The sequence below is a fragment of the Neofelis nebulosa genome, chromosome 15 (genome assembly GCF_028018385.1).
Source record: "Neofelis nebulosa isolate mNeoNeb1 chromosome 15, mNeoNeb1.pri, whole genome shotgun sequence".
In the NCBI taxonomy this organism is placed as follows: Eukaryota; Metazoa; Chordata; class Mammalia; order Carnivora; family Felidae; genus Neofelis; species Neofelis nebulosa.
Genome location: NC_080796.1, coordinates 69,618,121 through 69,637,895, shown reverse-complemented (window position 1 = coordinate 69,637,895; position 19,775 = coordinate 69,618,121). Strand labels below are relative to the sequence as shown.

General features: G+C 50.9%; 1 protein-coding gene across 6 annotated transcripts in view; it reads left to right on the top strand.

Moving 5' to 3' along the window:
* Positions 1 to 458: 458 nt before the first annotated feature.
* Positions 459 to 19,775, top strand: part of LOC131496055 (carboxyl-terminal PDZ ligand of neuronal nitric oxide synthase protein) — a 285,001-nt gene continuing 265,684 nt past the window's right edge. For 2 of the 6 annotated variants that reach the window (XM_058701203.1, XM_058701202.1), the window contains exon 1: positions 461 to 905. In XM_058701203.1, the coding sequence (XP_058557186.1) occupies positions 801 to 905 (105 nt within the window). In that variant the 5' untranslated portion in view covers positions 461 to 800. Of the gene's footprint in view, positions 906 to 19,775 lie in introns of all 6 variants that reach the window. The other 4 variants (XM_058701200.1, XM_058701199.1, XM_058701210.1 and 1 more) reach the window with 3 other exon arrangements.

Genomic DNA, 19,775 nt, shown 5'->3' with positions numbered 1-19,775 from the left:
CCCCCAGTGAGCACAGTCTTGATTCTCCAGGGAAAGGGAACGCTCCGAATTCACGATTTGCACAGATCTGGGCCAGGACTGGGGCCTTCCTGGTAGAACATAAACACACGACCGTAAACACCGCCCCTCCCCCCCTCCAAAAAACAAAAACAAAACATCCCAGGCGCTGCTACCGCGTCTAACCCTCAGCAGCCCGGCCCCGAACGTGACCGTAAAAACAGCAGCGCGCTCGGGAGCAGGGCGCACGCAGCTCGCGGGCCGGGCCGCAGGGCTCGCGGGCCGGGCAGGGCGGGCGCGGCGCTCCCGAGGACTTTCACCTGCTCGGCGGGCGGGCGGCGCGGGGCGGGCGCGGGGCGGGCGCGGGGCGGGGCCTGGGCGCCCGCGGGAGGAGCCGGCCCGGGCCCGCCCCGCAGGAGGAGCCGCTCGCTGGCGGCCGATCCGGCGTCTCCGTGACAGGCACCCCGCTCCGCCGCCACCGCCGCCGCCGCCACCGCCTTTTCTTCCTCGTCCGGGGCAGCCGCCGCGCCGGGTCCCGCTTCGGGCCGCGCGCCCACCGCTCCCCTCCCCCGGCCCGCCGCCTCCCGCCCGCTCCCGCCGCCGCCGCCGCCCTCCTCGCCCGCAGAAATCGCGCGGCCACAGCGCCGCCCGCAGCCGCGCCGCCCGCTGCCGCCCGGCCCTCGGCGCCGCTCGGGTCCCGGCTCCCGCGGCCGCCGCGCGCCCCTCCCCTCCGCTCCCCTGCCCGGTCTGGCCGGCCCCTTCCCGCTGCCGCCTCTGGAGGAGCCGGTCCACCGCGGGTCACCATGCCCAGCAAAACCAAGTACAACCTTGTGGACGATGGGCACGACCTGCGGATCCCCTTGCACAACGAAGACGCCTTCCAGCACGGCATCTGCTTCGAGGCCAAGGTGAGGGGTCCCGGGGGGGAGGGGGCGCTGCCCGGGAGGGGGCACGTCCGAGCGGACGCGGGGCTGGCGGCGGGCCTTAATGTTAGGGAGGTGACTTCCCTTCTCGGGACTGAATTCCCCGGGCTCCTGCCCAGAACTGCTACAGAGCAGCTGCGAAGTTTGGGCGGTATGGCTTCGCCCCCTCCTCCCACCTGCAGACTCCCCCGTCCTCACCTCCCGGGACTGCTCGACTTGCCGATCCCTCCTTCCGCGGAGGAGAAGCCGGCGGGGGAGCGCAGCCAGGTCCCCTGGTTCTTTAGAATCGCTTTAGGGAAGCTCTGGTGTTATTTACCTGCTGGGATCCCTTGGGAGAGGTGTTTTCAGGAAGGTCTTTTAAAGGGGGAATGCCTGCTTCCTGATCGAGGAAAATAATACCGGAGTGGGTTTTTTTTTTTGTTTGTTTGTTTTGTTTTTAATTCCAGGTAACCGGGCCCAAGTGTCAGTCACTTCTTTAAATGCTTGATTTGCCACGACTCCTTTGCAAGTGCCAGTCATTGAAGGGGGGAGGGGTGAAAGCTGCCCATTTGCTAGTTTTGTGGCGTAATGTTAAGTTTCAGCAGCCAGCAGGGAACCGCTGCTCAAGAATTTAGCGGGGATGACTGGAATTTTCAGGGCCGAGGCCGGAGCCCCAGCAGGTCCGTCCTTCGGGGAGGGGGCGGGGCGCGAGCCTCGGGACTGGACCAGTAGGTGCGGGATAAAGGCTGGCCCCCTGGGATGCACTTCCCCGGGGTGAGGCGGTCTGGTTTCTGCGATCCCAGCTGGGGCTCCCGCTGCCCATCACTTGGGAAGAGTGCTTCTGCTCTTTCTTTATGCCGCTCGCCCCCAAAGGTCCAGGGTTTCTCAGTGTGCCTGTCACTGATAAGTGACGGAAAGTACTGCCCCTCCGAGTGGGTTGTTTTTTTAGGTTCTTGCTGGTTTTGAAAAGACAGTACTTCCGATGTGGAGGCAGTTTTACTCTTCGTTCCCTTTTTTTCCTTGATGACTTCGTGGATGCAGGGTGTGATTTCCGGCAAGGATGACTCTGTCAGGTGGCTTTTTCCTTCAATTTGTGAAACATCTTTGGAGTGTCTGATAGGCGCCCCATGCAGTCAGTTATCTTTAGATTTTTTTCCTTCTCCTGGAGATGTGTGACTTGGTGAATCTTAACCTTTTTTTTTTTTTTAATCCCCCCGAATAACCTTCTCTCAGCCATATTTGCTAGCGCTAGGACACCCCCTGCCCCCCAACCCCCCACCCCCTGTCAAACCCTGCGTGGGTTGCACAGCTGAACTGCTGGGTATGGCTGGGACCAGAGTGGGGCTGTGGCCGAGATCTTATCTTGCTTCTCCCGGAATAGACCTGGTTGGTCTAAGATGGGGTGTTTGGGTTAATTTTTGTCGAGGCCTGTTGCTTTGGTGAGCAAGTTTTTCATGTTAAAGTACGAAATTTTCATCACGGTCATCACTCAGGTTTCTTGGATGTACTGAAACTGGGGAATTGGCTTCGCCTTGTGTGGCTCACCAGTGCTCCACAAGAATGAGGGCAAGAACGGGGATCAGAATTAAAGTGTTCTAAAAACCTTTTTATGCAACATAAATAAACAAGTACATAAAATAAATCCCTTTTATTCTTTTCTCAGTCTCTGCCTTTGGTCCCAACTGGGTCTCAGAACCCGGTATGCGTAAGAATCACCAGGTGAGGGGACTGAAAAGTCTGATTCTTGCCACCCCCCCCCCCCAGTCTAATTTGCTACATCTGGGGAGTTGGGGAGCCTGGGACTGTGTACCTTTAATGAGCATTCCAGGTGATTTAATGCAAGTGACTGGGACCAGACTTTGAGAAGCATGGGGCTTGAGGCTGGCCTCCAGCTTGCTGGATCTTTACCTTCACTTTCCCCATATGCAGTTTTTTTTTTTCCTAAGCGAACGCCTGGGGGGCTGCATGACATAGTGCCGATCGTTAGTAACTTCCCTGGGTTCACACGCAGTGGTGCTTGATTAGAGGGGGTTTCACAGTTGGTCCAGGCGGTGTTCCCAATGCGGACCTGAGACCTAGGGGACCAAGGAGGCCTGCTCTGAGTTCTGCAAGGTAGAGGAGCGAGGGCGGGGCTCAGAGCTGGGTCTTAACCCCCAGCCCTTTGTAATTGACGCTGGACGCCAGTACCGTCAGACCCCCTCAGTCTAGACCTGAGTAGAGGTGGAAGCGGAAGCTTTTCTGTCCCGTGGGCTAGCGCCGCCTCTGGTTGGTTTCCGCCTCCCACCAGAGCAGTGTCTGTGGGCCTGCGTGGTCCCTGGGATTTCAGAGTTAAATCCACACCACATTCGTCTCTTGTTTTGGAAAATCACAGGCTGTAAAATGTAAATGTATTCTTGCTGCCTTGTCAGATACCCTTGGAAAATGAGCCCATGCCTTTCTGTCCCAAGGGCTGGCAGCTTTTCAGAATCAACACTGGGTGAAGTGACTGTTTGGATGGATGCCGCTCATTTTCAGGGTTCTGCAGAGACTTGAAAGGTTGCGGCTGGGGTTGAAGGGCGTCTGGGAGTCAGAGGGTCTGGGCACTTACAAACAACATCGTGCATTATTAAGCGGAATCGTGTAATTCTTACCCCTTCCCTAGAGGTGGGTCTCCTCATGTCTTATGAATGAGGATCTAGGCTCAGGGAGGTTGTTGCCTGCTTTGGTGCACACAGCTGTGGATGGCAAAGCCAGCATTTCAACCTGGGAACTTTGGCTTCAGACTCCCAAAGGTAGTGCTTATTTAGTCATTTTTATGGAGTGTTCACTCTATGCCGGGCAGTGGCCTCATTCACAGCTCACAGGTGGGGCATCCTCAGGCTGCTGGCCTCTTGGACTCTGATGTAGGAATTACTTAAATTTTTAATGCTGGGCTGTTTTCAGATGTCCCCATGGCCTGGTAGTGGCTCCTGAGGGATCACCTGCGTTCCGTGTTCAGCATGGGTGCCTCGCCCATTGATCATTGCTGGTGGGTGGGTGGTAAAAATCTCACTCGCTTTGTATGGCCCTTCTGGACCGGCCTCTCCCTTTCCCGGGGTGTCTTCCTGGTGGCCAGTGCCATCTCCTGACTCTCTCCCCTTGCTGGGCGAGGAGGAGACTGCTAATGGTTTTGGCACAAAGAACAATACAAGCATTACTAACATAGTTATGGCTTCCATTTGTAGGTGATTTTTGATTTACGTGGGACTTTCCCATACAAAGAGTTTTCTTCATGTAGAAACAGAAACATTGGTTTTTATCTCCATTTCTCAAATGAAAAAAAAATTGGGGTTCAGAGGGATTAACTTGTCTATAGTCACAGAACTGCTAAGACAATATGATTAGAGCTGGTATTTAGTGAGCACTTACTATGAGCCATGTAGCTGTCCCCTCTGTTAACCATCCAGGACTTTTGTCTCCTGGTCCATGGTTCCTTCTGATGCTGAAGTAGTTGCCCCTCTAGATCCACAGCACTGATGGCCTCGCCCGTTGTCACAACTGGTTAGCACTTTAGTGCACCTGCAGCAACCTTCTCATTTTACAGATGAGGAAATTGCAGTCCAGGGGGAAGTCATTGACCCAGGGTCACCTGGCTAGATGCGAACGGGAACCAGGACTCTGGCCTAGTTTCCTGGCTTCAAGTTAGTTTCAGGAATCTGTTGCCACTTGACAAACTACCTGAAAACTCAGTGGCTTAAAACAGTATCTGTTTAATTGGCTCATGATTCGTGGGCCAGGACTTCAGGCAGGACTTGGCTGGGCCGTTCTTATGTTGACTGGCTCACTCATTTGGCTTCATGGCTGGGCTGGGCTGGAAGGTCCTAGAAGGTATCACTCACATGGCTGGTCCTCCACGTGATGGTTCTCTCCAGTGGGTAGCTTGGATGTCCTCACAGCCTGATGGTGCTTGTATTTGGCAGCTGGCTTCTAAGAGAGAGTGTTCCAAGCAGGGAAGGTAGAAGCTCTTAGGGATGGGCCTCCAAAGTTACAGAGGGTCGTTTTTGTATTCTGTTGGTCAAATCAGGCCATAGGCTGGCTCACATTCAAGGGAAGAAATGGACTTCATTCTTGGGGGTGGGTATTAAGGTCACATCACAGGGGTGCCCATGGGGCGGGAGAGATTGCTGAAGCTGTCTTTGGGTCATGGTCTGCCACAAAATTTTGTGTTCTTTTCCCTCTGCATACACCTTCTCCAGTGTTCTGAGTGTTGAGGACCTTGTCTCCTGCTTCTGTGTATAGCCCCCTTCCCCAGCATCAGGAACCTACATAGCCAGCAATAATAAATCCTTTGTCAAGTGCAAGAAATGTCCAGTTGTAGAAAGTCTGAAAGCAGTAAGTATATATCGTCACCCTGCGGAGTGATTTTGCAGTTTGGGAGCTCTTGGTCAAAACTGAACTCAATTCTGTGGCCCTGTTTCCTTCCCTCCTTGCTAAATGGCTTCACTGGCTGGTGTTTTCCATGATGCGGATTTTAGAGATGCCGGTAACCCTGAACAGCATGCTGTTGGGAGGGCTTCCAGATTAGGACATAACGTTATTGGCTCGCCATAAAAGGGGTGTTCTGACTCACACTTGAGCCTGCAGCGTGGTAAAGGCTCCCATCGACTTCACTATATCCTGGGTGTGTGAACTCTGCCTCCAGGGTCATGTTTTTCTAGGGTTCTGGACCAGTGGGGATCCAGATGCAGGGCCTGCTGTATACACGGATAGCATCATGGTTTATTTCACCTTCTTGTGTATTTGTCCAGATGCTTTCAAACTGATTGTTATTTATCAATTTATTTTAAACCGAGTTGACCTCCAAGATGGGGCTTGAACTCACTGCCCCAAGATCAGGAGTCCCATGCTCTACGGATGGAGGCAGCCGGGCGCCCCTCCTGTTGTTACCTTCTCCGACCACTTTTGGGGGGCAGTAAGTCTCAAAGATACAGCGCTGCTCTGAAATGATGCCTTTTTTTTTTTTTTTTTTTTTATGCGTCAAGGTGTCCCAGGGTGTTTTTCCACAGCTGGCGTTGGGGATCTGATGGGCAAGTCTATTTCTATCTACCTGGCCATACATTTCATGAATTGATGCCTTTCGGTCTGGTCTCCTTGGCCCCAAACGTCCCAGTTGTTTTAGTGATGCGAATCGTGCAGCCACACGGAATTTGACCTTTGCCACAGTCATTACCTCCAAGACCCTAATCAGGCGCACTGTTTATTATCGCTTACTCATAATGCTGCTACTTCCAAGAACTCAAACTTTCAGAATGCTTTCTTTGACTATAATTATCTGCCTCCTCACAGCCTCATTGCCTCAAGGCTGCTTTTAGCTCCTCAGTGACCTCGCCGTCCTTCTTCCTTCCTCTTTTTGGAAAGTGAGCTTCCTTTCCCCCTGCTTTCTGATAGCTTTATGGAGACATAATTCACACACCACACAATTCACTAACTTAAAATAGACAATTAAGTGGTTTTTAGTATATTCCAGATACGTGTAACCATCACTGTAGTCAATTTTAGAATATTTTCATCACCTCAAAAAGAAACCTCTGGGGGCTCCTGGGTGGCTCAGTCGGTTGAGCGTTCGACTTCGGCTCAGGACATGATCTCACAGTTTGTGAGGTCGAGCCCTGCATCGGGCTCTGTGCTGACAGCTCAGAGCTTGGAGCCTCTTCAGATTCTAGGTCTCCCGCTCTCTCTGCCCCTCCCCTGCTTGCACTCCATCTTTCTCTTTCTCCAAAAAAAAAAAAAAAAAAAAAAGAATAAACAAACAAAAGAACAGAAAAGGAACCTATATACCCTCTGGTTATAATCCCCCTACCCCTCCATCCATCCCAGCCCTAAGCAATCATTAATCTACTTTCTGTCTCTAGAAAGGACATTTTGTATCAGTGGGATCATAAAGTATGATTTATGTGTGTGCACATGTGCGCATGACTGGCATCTTTAACTTAGCATAGTATTTTCAGTCCATACTGCCTGTGTCAAAGCCTCATTCCTTCTTATGGCTGCATAATATTCCATTGTGTGGACATACCACAATTTGTTTATCCACTCATCCATCGACGGACATTAAGGTTGTTTATTTTTTTTTAAGCGTATTTATTTTGAGAGAGAGACCGAGAATTCCCAGCTGGCTCCGTGCTGTCAGCGCAGAGCCCATCGTGGGGCGAACCCACAAAACGCGAGATCATGACCTGAGCCGAAATTGAGAGTCGGACGCTTAACTGACTGAGCCAAGGTTGTTTATGCTCTAGCTACTGTGAATACTGCTTCTGTAAACACTGGTGTACATGTTTCTGTAGGGAGGTATGGCTTCATTTTTTGTGGGTAGATAAGTAGGAGTGGAATTGCTAGATATCGTAGTAGCCAGGTTTAACCATTTGTGGAACTGCCAGGTGGTTTCCAGCATGGCTGCACCTTGGCCACCAGCAGGGTTTTGGTTTCTTTACATCCTCACCGACACTTGTAATTGTCTGACTTTTTGATTCTAGCCATCCTAGTGGGTGTGAGGCGCTATCTCCTTGTGGCTTTGAGTTGCATCTCCCTGATGAATAATGATATAGAACACGCGTTTATTTGGCATTTATATATCTTCTTTGGAGAAACGTCTGTTCAGATCCTTTACCCATTTTTTGGGTTGTCCTTTTAAAAAAAGTTACTGAGTTGCGGGGTGGCTGGGTGGCTCTGTTCGTTGAGCGTCTGACTCTTGATTCTGGCTCAGGTCACGATCCCAGAGTGGGGAGATCAAGCCCTACATCGGGCTCCATGCTGGGTGTAGGAGCCTGCTTGGGATTCTCTCTCTCTCTCCCTCTCTCTCTGCCCCTCCCCACTTGCTCTCTCAAAATAAATAAACTTAAAAAAAAAAAAAAAAAGAAATTGTCCTACTGTTACCCTTTTCTGTCTTTGTGCTTCCTGAGTTTTCTTCCTGCTCAGCCCGTCCTCCGTGGTCTGCTCTCTGAGCAGAATCTCCTCTTTGCTGGCTGCTCTTTCTCCTCCCTTGGACCTCTTGTGTGAGGGCTTGATTGCTGTGCGGGTTGGCTCCTGGACCCCTAACTCCAGTCCAGAGTCCGGACCTTCATTTTCTGTTTCCTGCTCGTGGTCTCTGCACCGAGGAACAGGTTGCTGGCTCCTTCCCCTCAACAAGCTGGATAGCAAACCTCTCTGACTTGGGACTTTGGTTAGCGACCCCAGCATGCTCTCGGGTACCCAGGCCTGATACTTGGGAGCACTGCCTGGACCCTTTCATATAACAGCCGAAACTCACTGGCTGTTCACTGGGTCCCTACCGTGGCCAGGCTATTCTCTCCGCTAGCCTCCACATGAAGTCAGTTGCCGTGTTCTAGAATCTTCTCCGTGACCTCCATCCACGCACCTCTGCCCATTCCATCCTTTCCCACCTCTGGCCGGTTCACACTCTCACCGCCTCTCCCCGGACTGTTTGAGTAACTTTCTGGAGGCTTCCACTTGATCCTATAAACTTGTGCTCTGGTAATTTTCCCGAAGTATAATTATGTTGTCCCTCCTCCTCCAAAACACAGTGAGTTCCTAGGCCTACTATATTAGGTCCCGATTCTTAGCATGATAGTCAGCGCTCTCTGTTTCTGAATAATTCCCTTTATCACCCTGCGCTCTGACCCAATCAGAGCACACCCTGTTCCCTAGGCCCCCTTGTCACGTCCCACCCAGTGTCACTTGGTGGGGTGGATGTTACCAGCCCCTCCTCTGTGTGGAAGGGACTGACCAGACCCCACGGTGGTGCTGGGCTGCTTACTCTGATTTTTTTCTCCGCATGTCGTCATCGGGGGCCCTGTCACTCTGCCCCCCCAATGCCTGTACCTTCTGCCGTGCTCAGGCAGCAACTTGCGTATAGAATGTGCATTTGGAGGGAAGGAACATGATTCCTGGGATGTTCACTACGAGGACTGCCAGGAGGGCCCTGCTGTGAGCCCAAGAAATGCATTTGCCTCAGCTGGCTCCAGTCCCCTCTCAAGCACAGTTCCCGTGCTTTTTGCCTGGGTCCCTGGGGACCTCAGGGCCTCCCCGGCCTCCCAGGACGCATCCGTACTCCCACCTCACAGAGCGGCTTTTCCTCCCAGGGGAAGTGCCGAGTAAGCATTTTTTTCCTGCATTAAATGGAATTCCTGTGATGGGCGTGCGGTGGAATTAGAATCTTTGATTACAGAACATATGGCCAGTTTCAGGAATACCTAATTGCCATTTATTAGTAAAAAAACATATTTGCAGCCTGTTGTGTTCTCATTGACGAATCGACACCTTTCCCCCCTCATTCACTGTTTTGTTTCCTTTAACTTGCTCTTTGGTAAGTTTGGTGACATGAATTTGGTTGACGTGTGGCATGGCATGGATTCCGGAACCAGACTGTCTTTGGGTTCAGATCCTGGCCCTGTCTTGCTGCGTGACCCCGTGGGAGTTACTTAGCCTCTCTCCTGTGGTACCCTGGTCTGAACAAAGAGGTACGAATACGTACCTTCTGGGGTTCACGAGTAAATGAGTTACACGTGGAAGTGAGTTACACGTGGAAACGCCTGGTGCTGTGCCCGGCCCAGGCCCGGCTGCTATTTTTATTGTTACTTCATCCGACAAACTGCACCTTAAATTTCATGTGTGTTTCATCTGGTTGTAATCTGTGGAGTTAGCAGATTCATTTCTCTGATAAATCAGAGGCCTCCTGGTGCACTATCCCCGTTCTGCACACGGGGTAAAGATCCAGCCGAGTCGGCCAGAGTGCTTCTCAAAGTTGCAACTCAGGCAGCGTGACTACTTGGTGGGCTTAAAATAGCTGTCAGCCTCCTTGGGAGGGAATAAAGATGGGTTAACTAGCTCCTGGGGCATGCCCCCATCCCATTTGTTCCAGACCGTGAGCCTCGTTAGGATTAAAAACCACAGAATCTCGTTAAGTACGGTGTGCTGTCTGTCTGCCCTGTCTCTCTCTGAAATTTCTTGGATAAATATTTCTTTAAGCAGAAGGAATCTTGCATCATGGGATTAATTAATATCTTGTGATGCTTACATTTCCCTTTGCAATTTTTCTATTCAGCATCATGTTTCCTTTTAAGCACCAGAGCAGCTGGTTTAAAAGTTACTTACAATGGCACTTCCAGCAAGTTCCGTGCCCAGAGTGTCGGAACGCTTCAGACCCCTACGCCTCTCCCGCTGCGGGCAAGGCGGGTGGTTTGGTGCAGCGCTTCCCGGAGACTTGTGTGTCTTACACCCTTGTGGTCCACCCATGAGAACTGAGGGCCGTGGCTTCTCCCCCACATACTCTAGAGGCTACAGTGCTTTCCAGGAGACCTGGTAAAATGATCGGCCCTGAGAGGTGAGGGAACCTGGGACTCCCTACTAAGGGGTGTCCAGGAAGGGGGCACTTGCCACCCAGTGCACCCTGTGTGCAGAAGAGTCTGAGCTCCCTTAGCCCGTGTGTGAGCACGTGGGTGGGAAGTGTGTGCTTGCAGAATTGTCCCATGTTCTGTATTCTGGGTGCTGTTCCCTGCTGGCTCTGGCTGTGCATTTCTCATCTCCTGATCTGGGCTATGAGCTGCTCGAGGGCCAAGGGGAGGTTCCCCCTACCTCAGCCTCGTATGGTCCGCATCAGAGAAAGCTAACAGAATTGCCATTATCACGTTAAAAGCACTTACTGGGTTCCAGGCACTGTTCACATTCTGTGAAATGGTTAATCCTCTCAACAGCTGCCTGAATTAAGGTTCTCTCGCCGACTTTTACAGATGGGGAAGACGAGGCAGAGAGAGACAGAGTAACTTGCTCAAGGTCCGTAGTTAGTAATGGACAGACCTTCCAGTCAAAGCCAGGCAGTTTGGCCCAAGGCATCTCTGCATATCTCTCAAAATACCAAGAGCTAATATTTGTCAACTACCACCTTCTACCCTTGGTTCTCAGCGTTTTATTTATTTTTAGCTTTTAAAGTTTTTCTTGTGAAGTAATCTCTACACCCAGTGTGAGATTCGAACTCACAACCCCGTGATCGAGAGTCACACGCGCTCCCGAGCCAGCCAGGCGCCCCTCTCAGCCTTTTACGTATGTTAACTAACTTAATCTTTACGGCGGCCCGTGAGAGTAGGTGCTATTGTACCCGTTTTGCAGATGAGGAAACTGAGGCACATCTTTCTAGGTTAGATTGAATGGGCAAATGGTCATTAAAGGTGGTGGTCTTCTTGCCTGTGGCCCAGGGACTGGTCTGCTGTGTGCCAGCAGGCGATGGGCCACCTGCCGAGACTGCTCTTGTGGGCCGTGTGGCTGAGCTCTAGACAGGGACATGAGGCATTAGTGAGAGGGATAGCAGTTGAGGGGAGAGGAGCTTTGGGGGCCCTTCCTTCCTGGAGAGGGGTGTTATTTGCTGGGCTCTTGCCACGCACTTCCTGTCTAGCGATGGGTTCCTCTCCCCCCCACCCCCCTTACCACACCTCTTCCTCCCAGCAACTTCCACGCCCCCTTCCCTGCCTTTTCCTGCATTTCTGAGGCCCCCCCACCCCCGCCCAGGAGACTACAAATGCTGGAAAACTTCAGCCTGGGAGCTGCTGTTGCCCTGGCTTGGAAATCTCCGTGCACAACAGAGAAGCCCCTGAGTTGTGTCTTTTTGTTCTCTCTTGATTATAAACTCTTCCCTTTTTGTTTTGGTCTCTTTGGATGGGGAGAGGCGCTCATGTGGAAGCATTTCTTTTTCTGCCAAGAGGAAGATGAATGTCTCCCAGGGGCCAAGTGACAGGTAACATAATCTCTCACTCCTGTGCTATTTCCACATAAACACACACAACCTGGACCTGGGCTGTAGCTCTCTTTGCAAACCGGCCCTCGCTGTGCGTGGATTTTCTTTTATTAAAAAAAAAAATTTTTTTTTAATGTTGTTATTTATTTTTTGAGACTGAGAGAGACAGAGCATGAGCAGGGGAGGGGCAGAGAGAGAGGGAGACACAGAATCCGAAGCAGGCTCCAGGCTCTGAGCTGTCAGCGGGGCTCAAACCCATGGACTGAGATCATGCCCTGAGCCAAAGTCGGACGCTTAACCCACTGAGCCACCCAGGCGCCCCTGGATTTTCGCTTTTTCAATGTGGCCGCCCAGGTGAAGCGCGTTATGTCCCGGGCGCCCGTACCCAAAGTGTGATGGAAACTACTTCTGGACTCAAGGTTATTGACATGCGACTCTGTCCTCCTCCAGGCCCAGAATTTTGCAGCGTCTTTCAATGAGGAGAATCACCTGCAGATTCCTTTGATTAGTGAAAGCAGCTGTTCTCAAACTTTGGCGTCTCTCGGAATCATCTGGAAACGAATAAAAATACGGAGGCCCAGGCTTGTTGAAGTAGTGAGAGGGCCTGACCTCTGTCTTGATCATGTTTCCCAGGCAATGCTGACAGACGCCCTGGGTCTGAAACATCGTCGCTCACTGGGGAGGTGAAGAAGGAAAAAAAAAAAAAAAAAGACTGATGACTGGGGGCTCCCAGCGATTTAAATCCAGCTCATACAGGAGCGCCTGGGTGGCTCAGTCGGTTAAGCGTCCAACTTTGGCTCAGGTCATGATCTCACGGTTCATGAGTTCGAGCCCCGCGTCCAGCTCTGTGCTGACAGCTGGGAGCCTGGAGCCTGCTTCAGATTCTGTGTCTCCCACGCTCTCTGCCCCTCCCCCGCTCAGACTCTGTCTCTGTCTCGAAAATAAATGGACATTAAAAAAAATAAATCCAGCTAGTACAGGGTTGTAGCCTGGGAGTTGCAGTTTTTATGTCCTTGGTTTCTTTGCTGAGACTTTTTTTTTTTTTTTTTGGTCTCCACATTAAATGAAGGCTGCCTTAAAATTTTTTGTCAGGTAATTCTAATATGTCTGTCCTCTTGTGTCGGCATCTTTTGATTGTCTTTTCTCATTCATGTTGAGGTTTTCCCGGTTCCCAGAATGATGAATGATTGATTGAAAGCCGGACGCTTTGGGTATTATGTTATGAGATTCTGGATCTTAATTAAATCTTCTGTTTCAGCGAGGCTCCTCTGTCCTTGGCGGGGAGTGCTGCCTCATTACTGTCAGGTGGAGGCGGAAGTCTAGAGTCTTCTCCTGGGCCTCGGCTGACCCCACACTGGAGGCGGGCAGGAGGGCCTCACCTGCCTCGCTTATGGGGCCTCCGCTGACGCTCTGCCTTTTTTTTTTTTTAATTTTTTTTAATGTATATTTATTTTTGACAGCATGAGCGGGGGAGGGGCAGAGGGAGAGGGAGACCCAGAATCCAAAGCAGGCTCCAGGCTCTGAGCTGTCAGCACAGAGCCCAATGTGGGGCCCGAAGTCACAGACTGCAAGATCATGACCTGAGCCGAAGTCGGACGCTTAACTGACTGAGCCACCCAGGCACCCCTGATGCTCTGCCTTTTTTAACTGCTGGGCGGTGGTGAAAGTTCTGGACTCTCCCCTAGGCCTCCTCTGCCCCCCCAGCAAGGAGGGGAGGAGGCTGTGTTACCCCCGTGGCCCAGCTTCCGTTCAGCCTTCCCTGATAGCCCTGGAGGAAGGTAAGGGTGCAGGCGTCTCCATACAGCCTGGTGAAGGCCGAAGTCGGGTTTCTGGACCCCGCAGGTAGGAGTGAGGGTGGGAGGTACGGTTTTCTTGTATGGCGTTGGGCTGGAGTAAAGCTGTTGTCTGTCTTGTGACGCTGCCCCTGTCCTGGTCCTTTGGCTGGAGAAAGCAGTCTCTTCTTAGACCTTTCTTTTTCTTTTAAGTTTATTATTATTTAGCAATCTGTACACCCAACGTGGGGCTCGAACTCACAACCTTGAGATCAAGGGTCGCATGCTGTTCTGACTGAGCCAGGTGCCCCGGGACTTTTTAAATTGTCTTCTGGCGTTTCTGGGTCTCTGGCTTCTCCGGCAACTGGTCTGGGATGTGTGAGGCAGAAGGAAAACCCAGGGAAGCCAGGTGCCACGTTGTGCCTTGGGTGCTGAGGTCCTCGGCTGGCTGGCCTTCTTTCCATCTCTCCAAGTCCTCTTCTGCTTGTTTTATGTATAATGGCTGGAGTTTGCTGGTTATTAGCAGGAGGAATAGAGAAAAGTTTGTCTCCTCCATGTTTCTGGAAACAGGAGTTTTGCACATTTGGAACTTTAAAAGATGAATAGGGGTGCCTGGATGTTTCAGTCGGGTAAGCGACCGATGCTTGATTTCGGCTCAGGTCATGATCTCCTGGTTCATGGGTTCGAGTCCTGCATTGGGCTCCGTGCGGATAGTGCAGAGCCTGCTGGGGATTCGCTCTCTCCTCCTCTGTGCCCCTCTCCTGCTAGCTGTTTGCTAGCTCTCTCTCTCTCTCTCTCTCTCTCAAAATTAAGAAAAACCAAAAAGATGAATGGATGATGAAGTTGTGTGTGTGTGTGTGTGTGTGTACACGGACACACACATGATGGAATATTAACTCAGCTATAAAAAAGGGATGAGATCTTGTCATTTGTGACAACATGGACGTAGAGGGTATTGTGCCGAGTTAGATGCCATGTGATTTCACTTATATGTGGAATCTGGAAAAGAACACAACACGTAGCTTCATGAGTGCAGAGAACAAACTGGCGATTGCCATATGGGAGGTAGAGGTGGGTGGGTGAAACAGGTGATGGGGATGAAGATGTACAAACTTCTAGTTACAAAAAATAAGTCAGAGCTGAGCAATGCGGCAGAGGAAACACAGTCAATGATATTGTGATAAAGTTGCATGGTGATTAGATGGTGAACACACTTGTCCTGGTGAGCATGGGGTATGGAATCATCGAAACAGCTTGCACACCTGGAACTATAACCCTGTCAGACGTCAGTAAAGCTCCCGAGGTGATTGTGATCAAATCAAGACACACAATTGAGAATCTCAGGGTCAGCGCTGGAGCAGGCCAAGGCAGTTTGGGTGGAAAGACCAGAAAGACCTGGGCTCTTCCCCAAGTGATGGTCTTTATGAATCATCGTGTCCTCCCTCCCAAGTCCTTATAGTACTTACATTCACTTTCCTTCCATAGATTTATTTTTCCCCTCTGTTTAGCCCTTTGTGAACCTGACTTGGGTTCCCTACATACATGCTCCTAAATGCAGATGTAGAAATTGATCCGGTCCTATAGGAAGTATTTATTGTGCTTCTGTCTTTGGGGCACAGTGCTTGGTGTGGAGGTCAGAGAGTCAGAAGGCCAGATGGTGACTTAAGGGAAATCCATGTAGATGGGGAGGTCTGGGTACATGGAAAGACAGGTGTGATGGCAGGATTATGTATTGAGCACATACTGTGTGCTGGGCCTTCTGCAAGCTGTTTTCTAAGCTTTCTCATTTAAGCCTTTGAACTACACTGCATGATAGACGTTTTCTTCTCCCTTTTACCGTGGAGGTTTTGAAGGCTCGGTATTAAGTGACTTGTGCAAGGTCGCTGGCTCCATGTCCAAATCTGAGACAAAATTGGACCATGAATTTGCTAAAACAAGGCCTTACTTTTTCCAAAGGAATGTTCCACTGAAGTTTCTTCATGAGCTGTGGGTTCTGCTGTGTTGGGGGAGAGCTTATCTGTTTATATTCTTCCCCGGGACGGTTTTCAGAGGCAGCTGTGAGTGGCTCGGTCTGTGACTTTGGAAGGGGTCTTGCAGGGGCGTCACATGACTCTTAATTTCGGCTCAGGTCATTATCTCGCGGTTGGTGAGAGGGAACCCCGTGTCGGGCTGTGTGCTGATAGTGTGGAGCCTTCTTGGGAATCTCTCCTTTGTCTCTCTGTCTCTCCCCTGCTTTCATGTGTGTGCTCTCTCTCTCTCTCTCAAAATACTAAAAAAAAAAAAAATGTCACTATACTAGTTCTGTGAGGAGTGGGTTGTGGCAGGGGGTGGGTGGGTCATAATGGACCAGAGAGTGGCTCATCACCTACTGGAGATGAGAGCTGGTAGTGGCTGGAACGAGGGCGCGTGGTCCACTCCGGAAGTTGCCAAGAGGCGCAAGGCATCTTTCGGTTTGGAACGACCACGTGTGAAAGTGACGAAGGGAAGGGGCAGATTTTAGGTAAGTGCAGGGAAGGGTGGTCCTGTGGTTGGGGTAGGGGAGAGGAGGGGTTATATGGTAGGGTTTAGTATTTTTTTTTTTTTTTTTAAAAGAGAGACAAAAAAAAAAAAAAAAGGAAAGGAAAAAATGACTGAGGTAGGAAGACCTATATGCCAGGAGGCTTTAAGTACCGGGCTTGAGCAATGTGGCTTAATCTTGTAAACAGTGGGGAGCAAAAGATATTTTTAGGGGATGAGCTGTGTACCTGTGTGTGTGCGTATATACATATATATGTATATACACACACACAGGTGTCCTGTGTTAGGATGAGGAAAGGGACGAGAGCTGTTTGTAAAAATTGCAGTGAGGGCCATTGCTAAAGCCCAGGTGTAGGACCTGGACCAGGATGACCAAGGAGGCGTGGAAATGAAGGGATAAATGTAGGAGAAACTACAAAGACAGCATCTACTGTGTCCTCTGGGCCAGTCCATGTTTGGGAAGGAGAATCGGAAAAGTTGCGGAGTTAAATAGTCTGAACTTGGATCGGATCGTTACGACTCACATGACAAAGCTTTGGATGCCATCCGTTTGCAGGATCCTCTAATACCTGAACTGCGTGAGCTGGAAAGGTGGTTTAAGGTGCCTCCTCTCTGTATCTGGTCCTAAGCTGGTCGCCGGGGGTTAGGCCCTTAGCTGCCCGATGTCCTCGGGTCCCGTGTGGAGTTCTCTACTTCTTAGAGCAGTCCTGATATCTTTCACTACCTCCGAATTGAGGGAGCACGTTGTCAGGCTGTAGAGACTTGGCACTTGAAGGTCTGTTGAGGCAAAACGATGAGCACGAGACCGAGGCCGTATGAGCCCCTTGTGACATGCGGGGAGACGCTGAGTGGGATGCTTGCAAGGGCTGTAAAAACACAGCCCCTGGACAGTCGGCCATCGCAGCGAAGGGGCGGCCCTTTCTTCCCGCCAGCCTTTTCTCGGGAGTGGAAGTTGCTGAAACATGAGAAGTTCAGACAGGGATTCTGTAAGTCTCTGGTGACAAGTCTGTAATGGGTTCCCGAGGCTAATTAGGTTGTTAGGGGTATTAGCAACTTCCCTTGTGTCCCTAAGGCTTTCTGTCAATACCCACTGCCTGTCCTGCAAGGACTTCTGTCTTCTGTGGCCTCCCCCCGCCATGGTACCCACTGGGGGGGGGGGGTGCGATCCTGAAACGAGCACCATATTTGATTTGCTTCTGACGCATTGCAGGCGCACCACTGATCTTGACCAGATGCATGAAGCCAACACCACTGGGTTTGGCCGGCTCTGCTCCCCCTTACCTTTCCCTGGAAGCCCGTGTCTGGCGTGGGGTCCCTAGTGTGACTCTTGCTGCCAGTCACTCTTCTTTGGCCCGGCCCAGCTGCCGCCTGGCTTGTGTTGGTTTTTGCCCAGAGAATGTGCTGCTTGGCTTTGCCCTCTCAGCCTTTCCCTTTCAAGATGCTGCAGATCTCTATGGTACGAGACTCCTTTTTCTTCCGCTGAGGTGATGCAGCCTGCGGCCCGAAGCTCTCTTGGTTCTCGCGCACCTGGGATGGGCGCGTCCTCCCCACGGTCCTCTTGCGGGGCTTACCTCCTCAAATTCTGGTTTCTCCACTGGTCTCCCAGCTTTGCTGCCCTTCTGTGGATTGCTAAGCACCATTTCACATATAATCTGTTGTCTGTGTCCGTAGCACAGGCTCTGTAAGAGGTGGTTGAACTTCTGTATTTTTGGCAGACGGCCTGGCACGTAGTAGCCGCTCCCTACACACACGTAAGCAGGCGCGGAATTGACGGATTTAGTTCGCCAAGGTTAGGCCGCTCCTTAGCGCCCTTCAGACGTCTGGTGCCTCCTGCCCGTGGTGCATCTCATGATGATTTCCTTTTTCCAGCAGGGCCTTGTACCTGTTTCTCGTGACACACGTGTCTGAAGCACACACTGGCGGCTGCTGACTCCCCTCTTCTTCGGCAGAGGGCTTGTGCACTGGGTGTGCCGTGTGGGGGTGACGTGCCTCTTCACGAGGGTGTACTCAGGGTCTGGGAGACGGGATGCGGCACACAAGAGCTCTGGAAGCCTGCGGAGCCAACCCTAGCCTTGGAGCAACGGCCTTGACCTTGTCACTTTCATCCCTTTGTACTCTGTCCCCTCGCCCGTAAAATACCAGAGCCGACTCAGAACCTAAATCTTACATGACCCCGGGGGTCCCTTCCCACACGAACGCTCAGAGGCTCTTGTATCCTTCCCGTTTCTTCTACAGACCATCCCCCCTTTCCTGGCGAAGTCACATCCCAGTTACCTAATGTCCACATCCTGGCAGACGGATCAATCCGAGCAAACAGCCAGAGCACAGCAGGACTGCACGTGGCGCTCACCACGTCCCCGGCTGGGGAGGTGCCCGCTCTCTGAGGCGTGGGAGGTGGGAACTTGTGTTCTTTCTTCCCTAACTGTTCATCAATATGCTGCTCAAGCATAACCACCCTTAAGCAGCATTTAGTCGTTACTTGTCTTGTGTCCTCAAACATTTACACCTTTCACTCCTCCTTGGGGGGGGGGGACCCTTTAAGTCATGGTTGTTGCGTTGTCCCTAATGCGGTCAAAAGAGAAGTTTTGAAAACCTGTAGAACCGTACAGGGTCACGTTCTGCAGGAAGAAAGAAGAAGAAGAAGAGGAAGAGGAGGAAGAGGAGGAGGAGGAGGAGGAGGAAGAGGAGGAGGAAGAGGAGGAAGAAGAAGAAAAAAAATGAGTTCGGTCTTGGGTTTTGCAGAAATTCATGCAGGAAGAGGCCTCCGGGTGCTGACAGCTCTGGGGGCCAGGGCCGTGGCCTTCAAGGGCACAGCCTCGCTGCCCGCTGCTCGGGGGTTAGCCCTCGGTCCTGCTGCCGCGGAAGCCTAAGCCTGTACTACGACAGGGCCTTGCCACCCAGCTGTACCTCAGGATCACGCGAGGCTCTTCAAAGCAGAGATCCTGCTTCCCCAGAGTTTCTTGTTTCATCTTCCTGGACTGGGGTCTTTCCATCACCGTAACTCTGTTTTATTATTAATTTTTAGTGTGTGTTTATTTTGAGAGGGAGGGAGGAAGGGAGGGAGAGGGAGAATCCCAAGCAAGGATTCGCCACTGACCGTGTGGAGCCTGATGCGGAGCTCCATCCTGCAAACCAGGAGATCATGACCTGAGCCAAAATCGAGTCAGACGCTTAACTGACAGAGCCACCCTGGCACTCCTCCATCACTGTAATTTTCTTTTACTATATGTACAAAATAAAGATTTATAATATATAAAAACATACATGTTTATATAGCACTCATATAGTATACGTAACCATATATATAATATATGAACATATATAACATGTATATAATATATAAATGTATAATATATACATATAAGCTATATATAAACATATAAATATATAAATAAATACATATATAAAGATATAAATACACATATATATAAATATTCTATATAAAAAATATATATAAAAATATATTACATATATGTTGTGTGTGTGTGTACATATATATATATATGTACACACACACACACACACACACACAACATATGATAGAGGCAGAGAGAGCGAATATCCCAAGCAGACTCCACACTGTCAGTGCAGAGCCGAATGTGGGGCTTGAAAAAAACCATGAGATCATGACCTGAGCTGAAGTCAGATGCTTAACTGACTGAGCCACCCAGGTGTCCCTCCATCACTGTGATTTTCAAAGCTCCCAGGTGACTGCCGCGTACAGCCAGGAGAACCGATGTATACGCAGTGAGGCACATATATGAGCAGACCTAGGTTATTCAGATTGACAAGCTGATTTATTGGACCAGAATGCCTTTTTGTGGGTTTACGATGAGGTGCGTAATT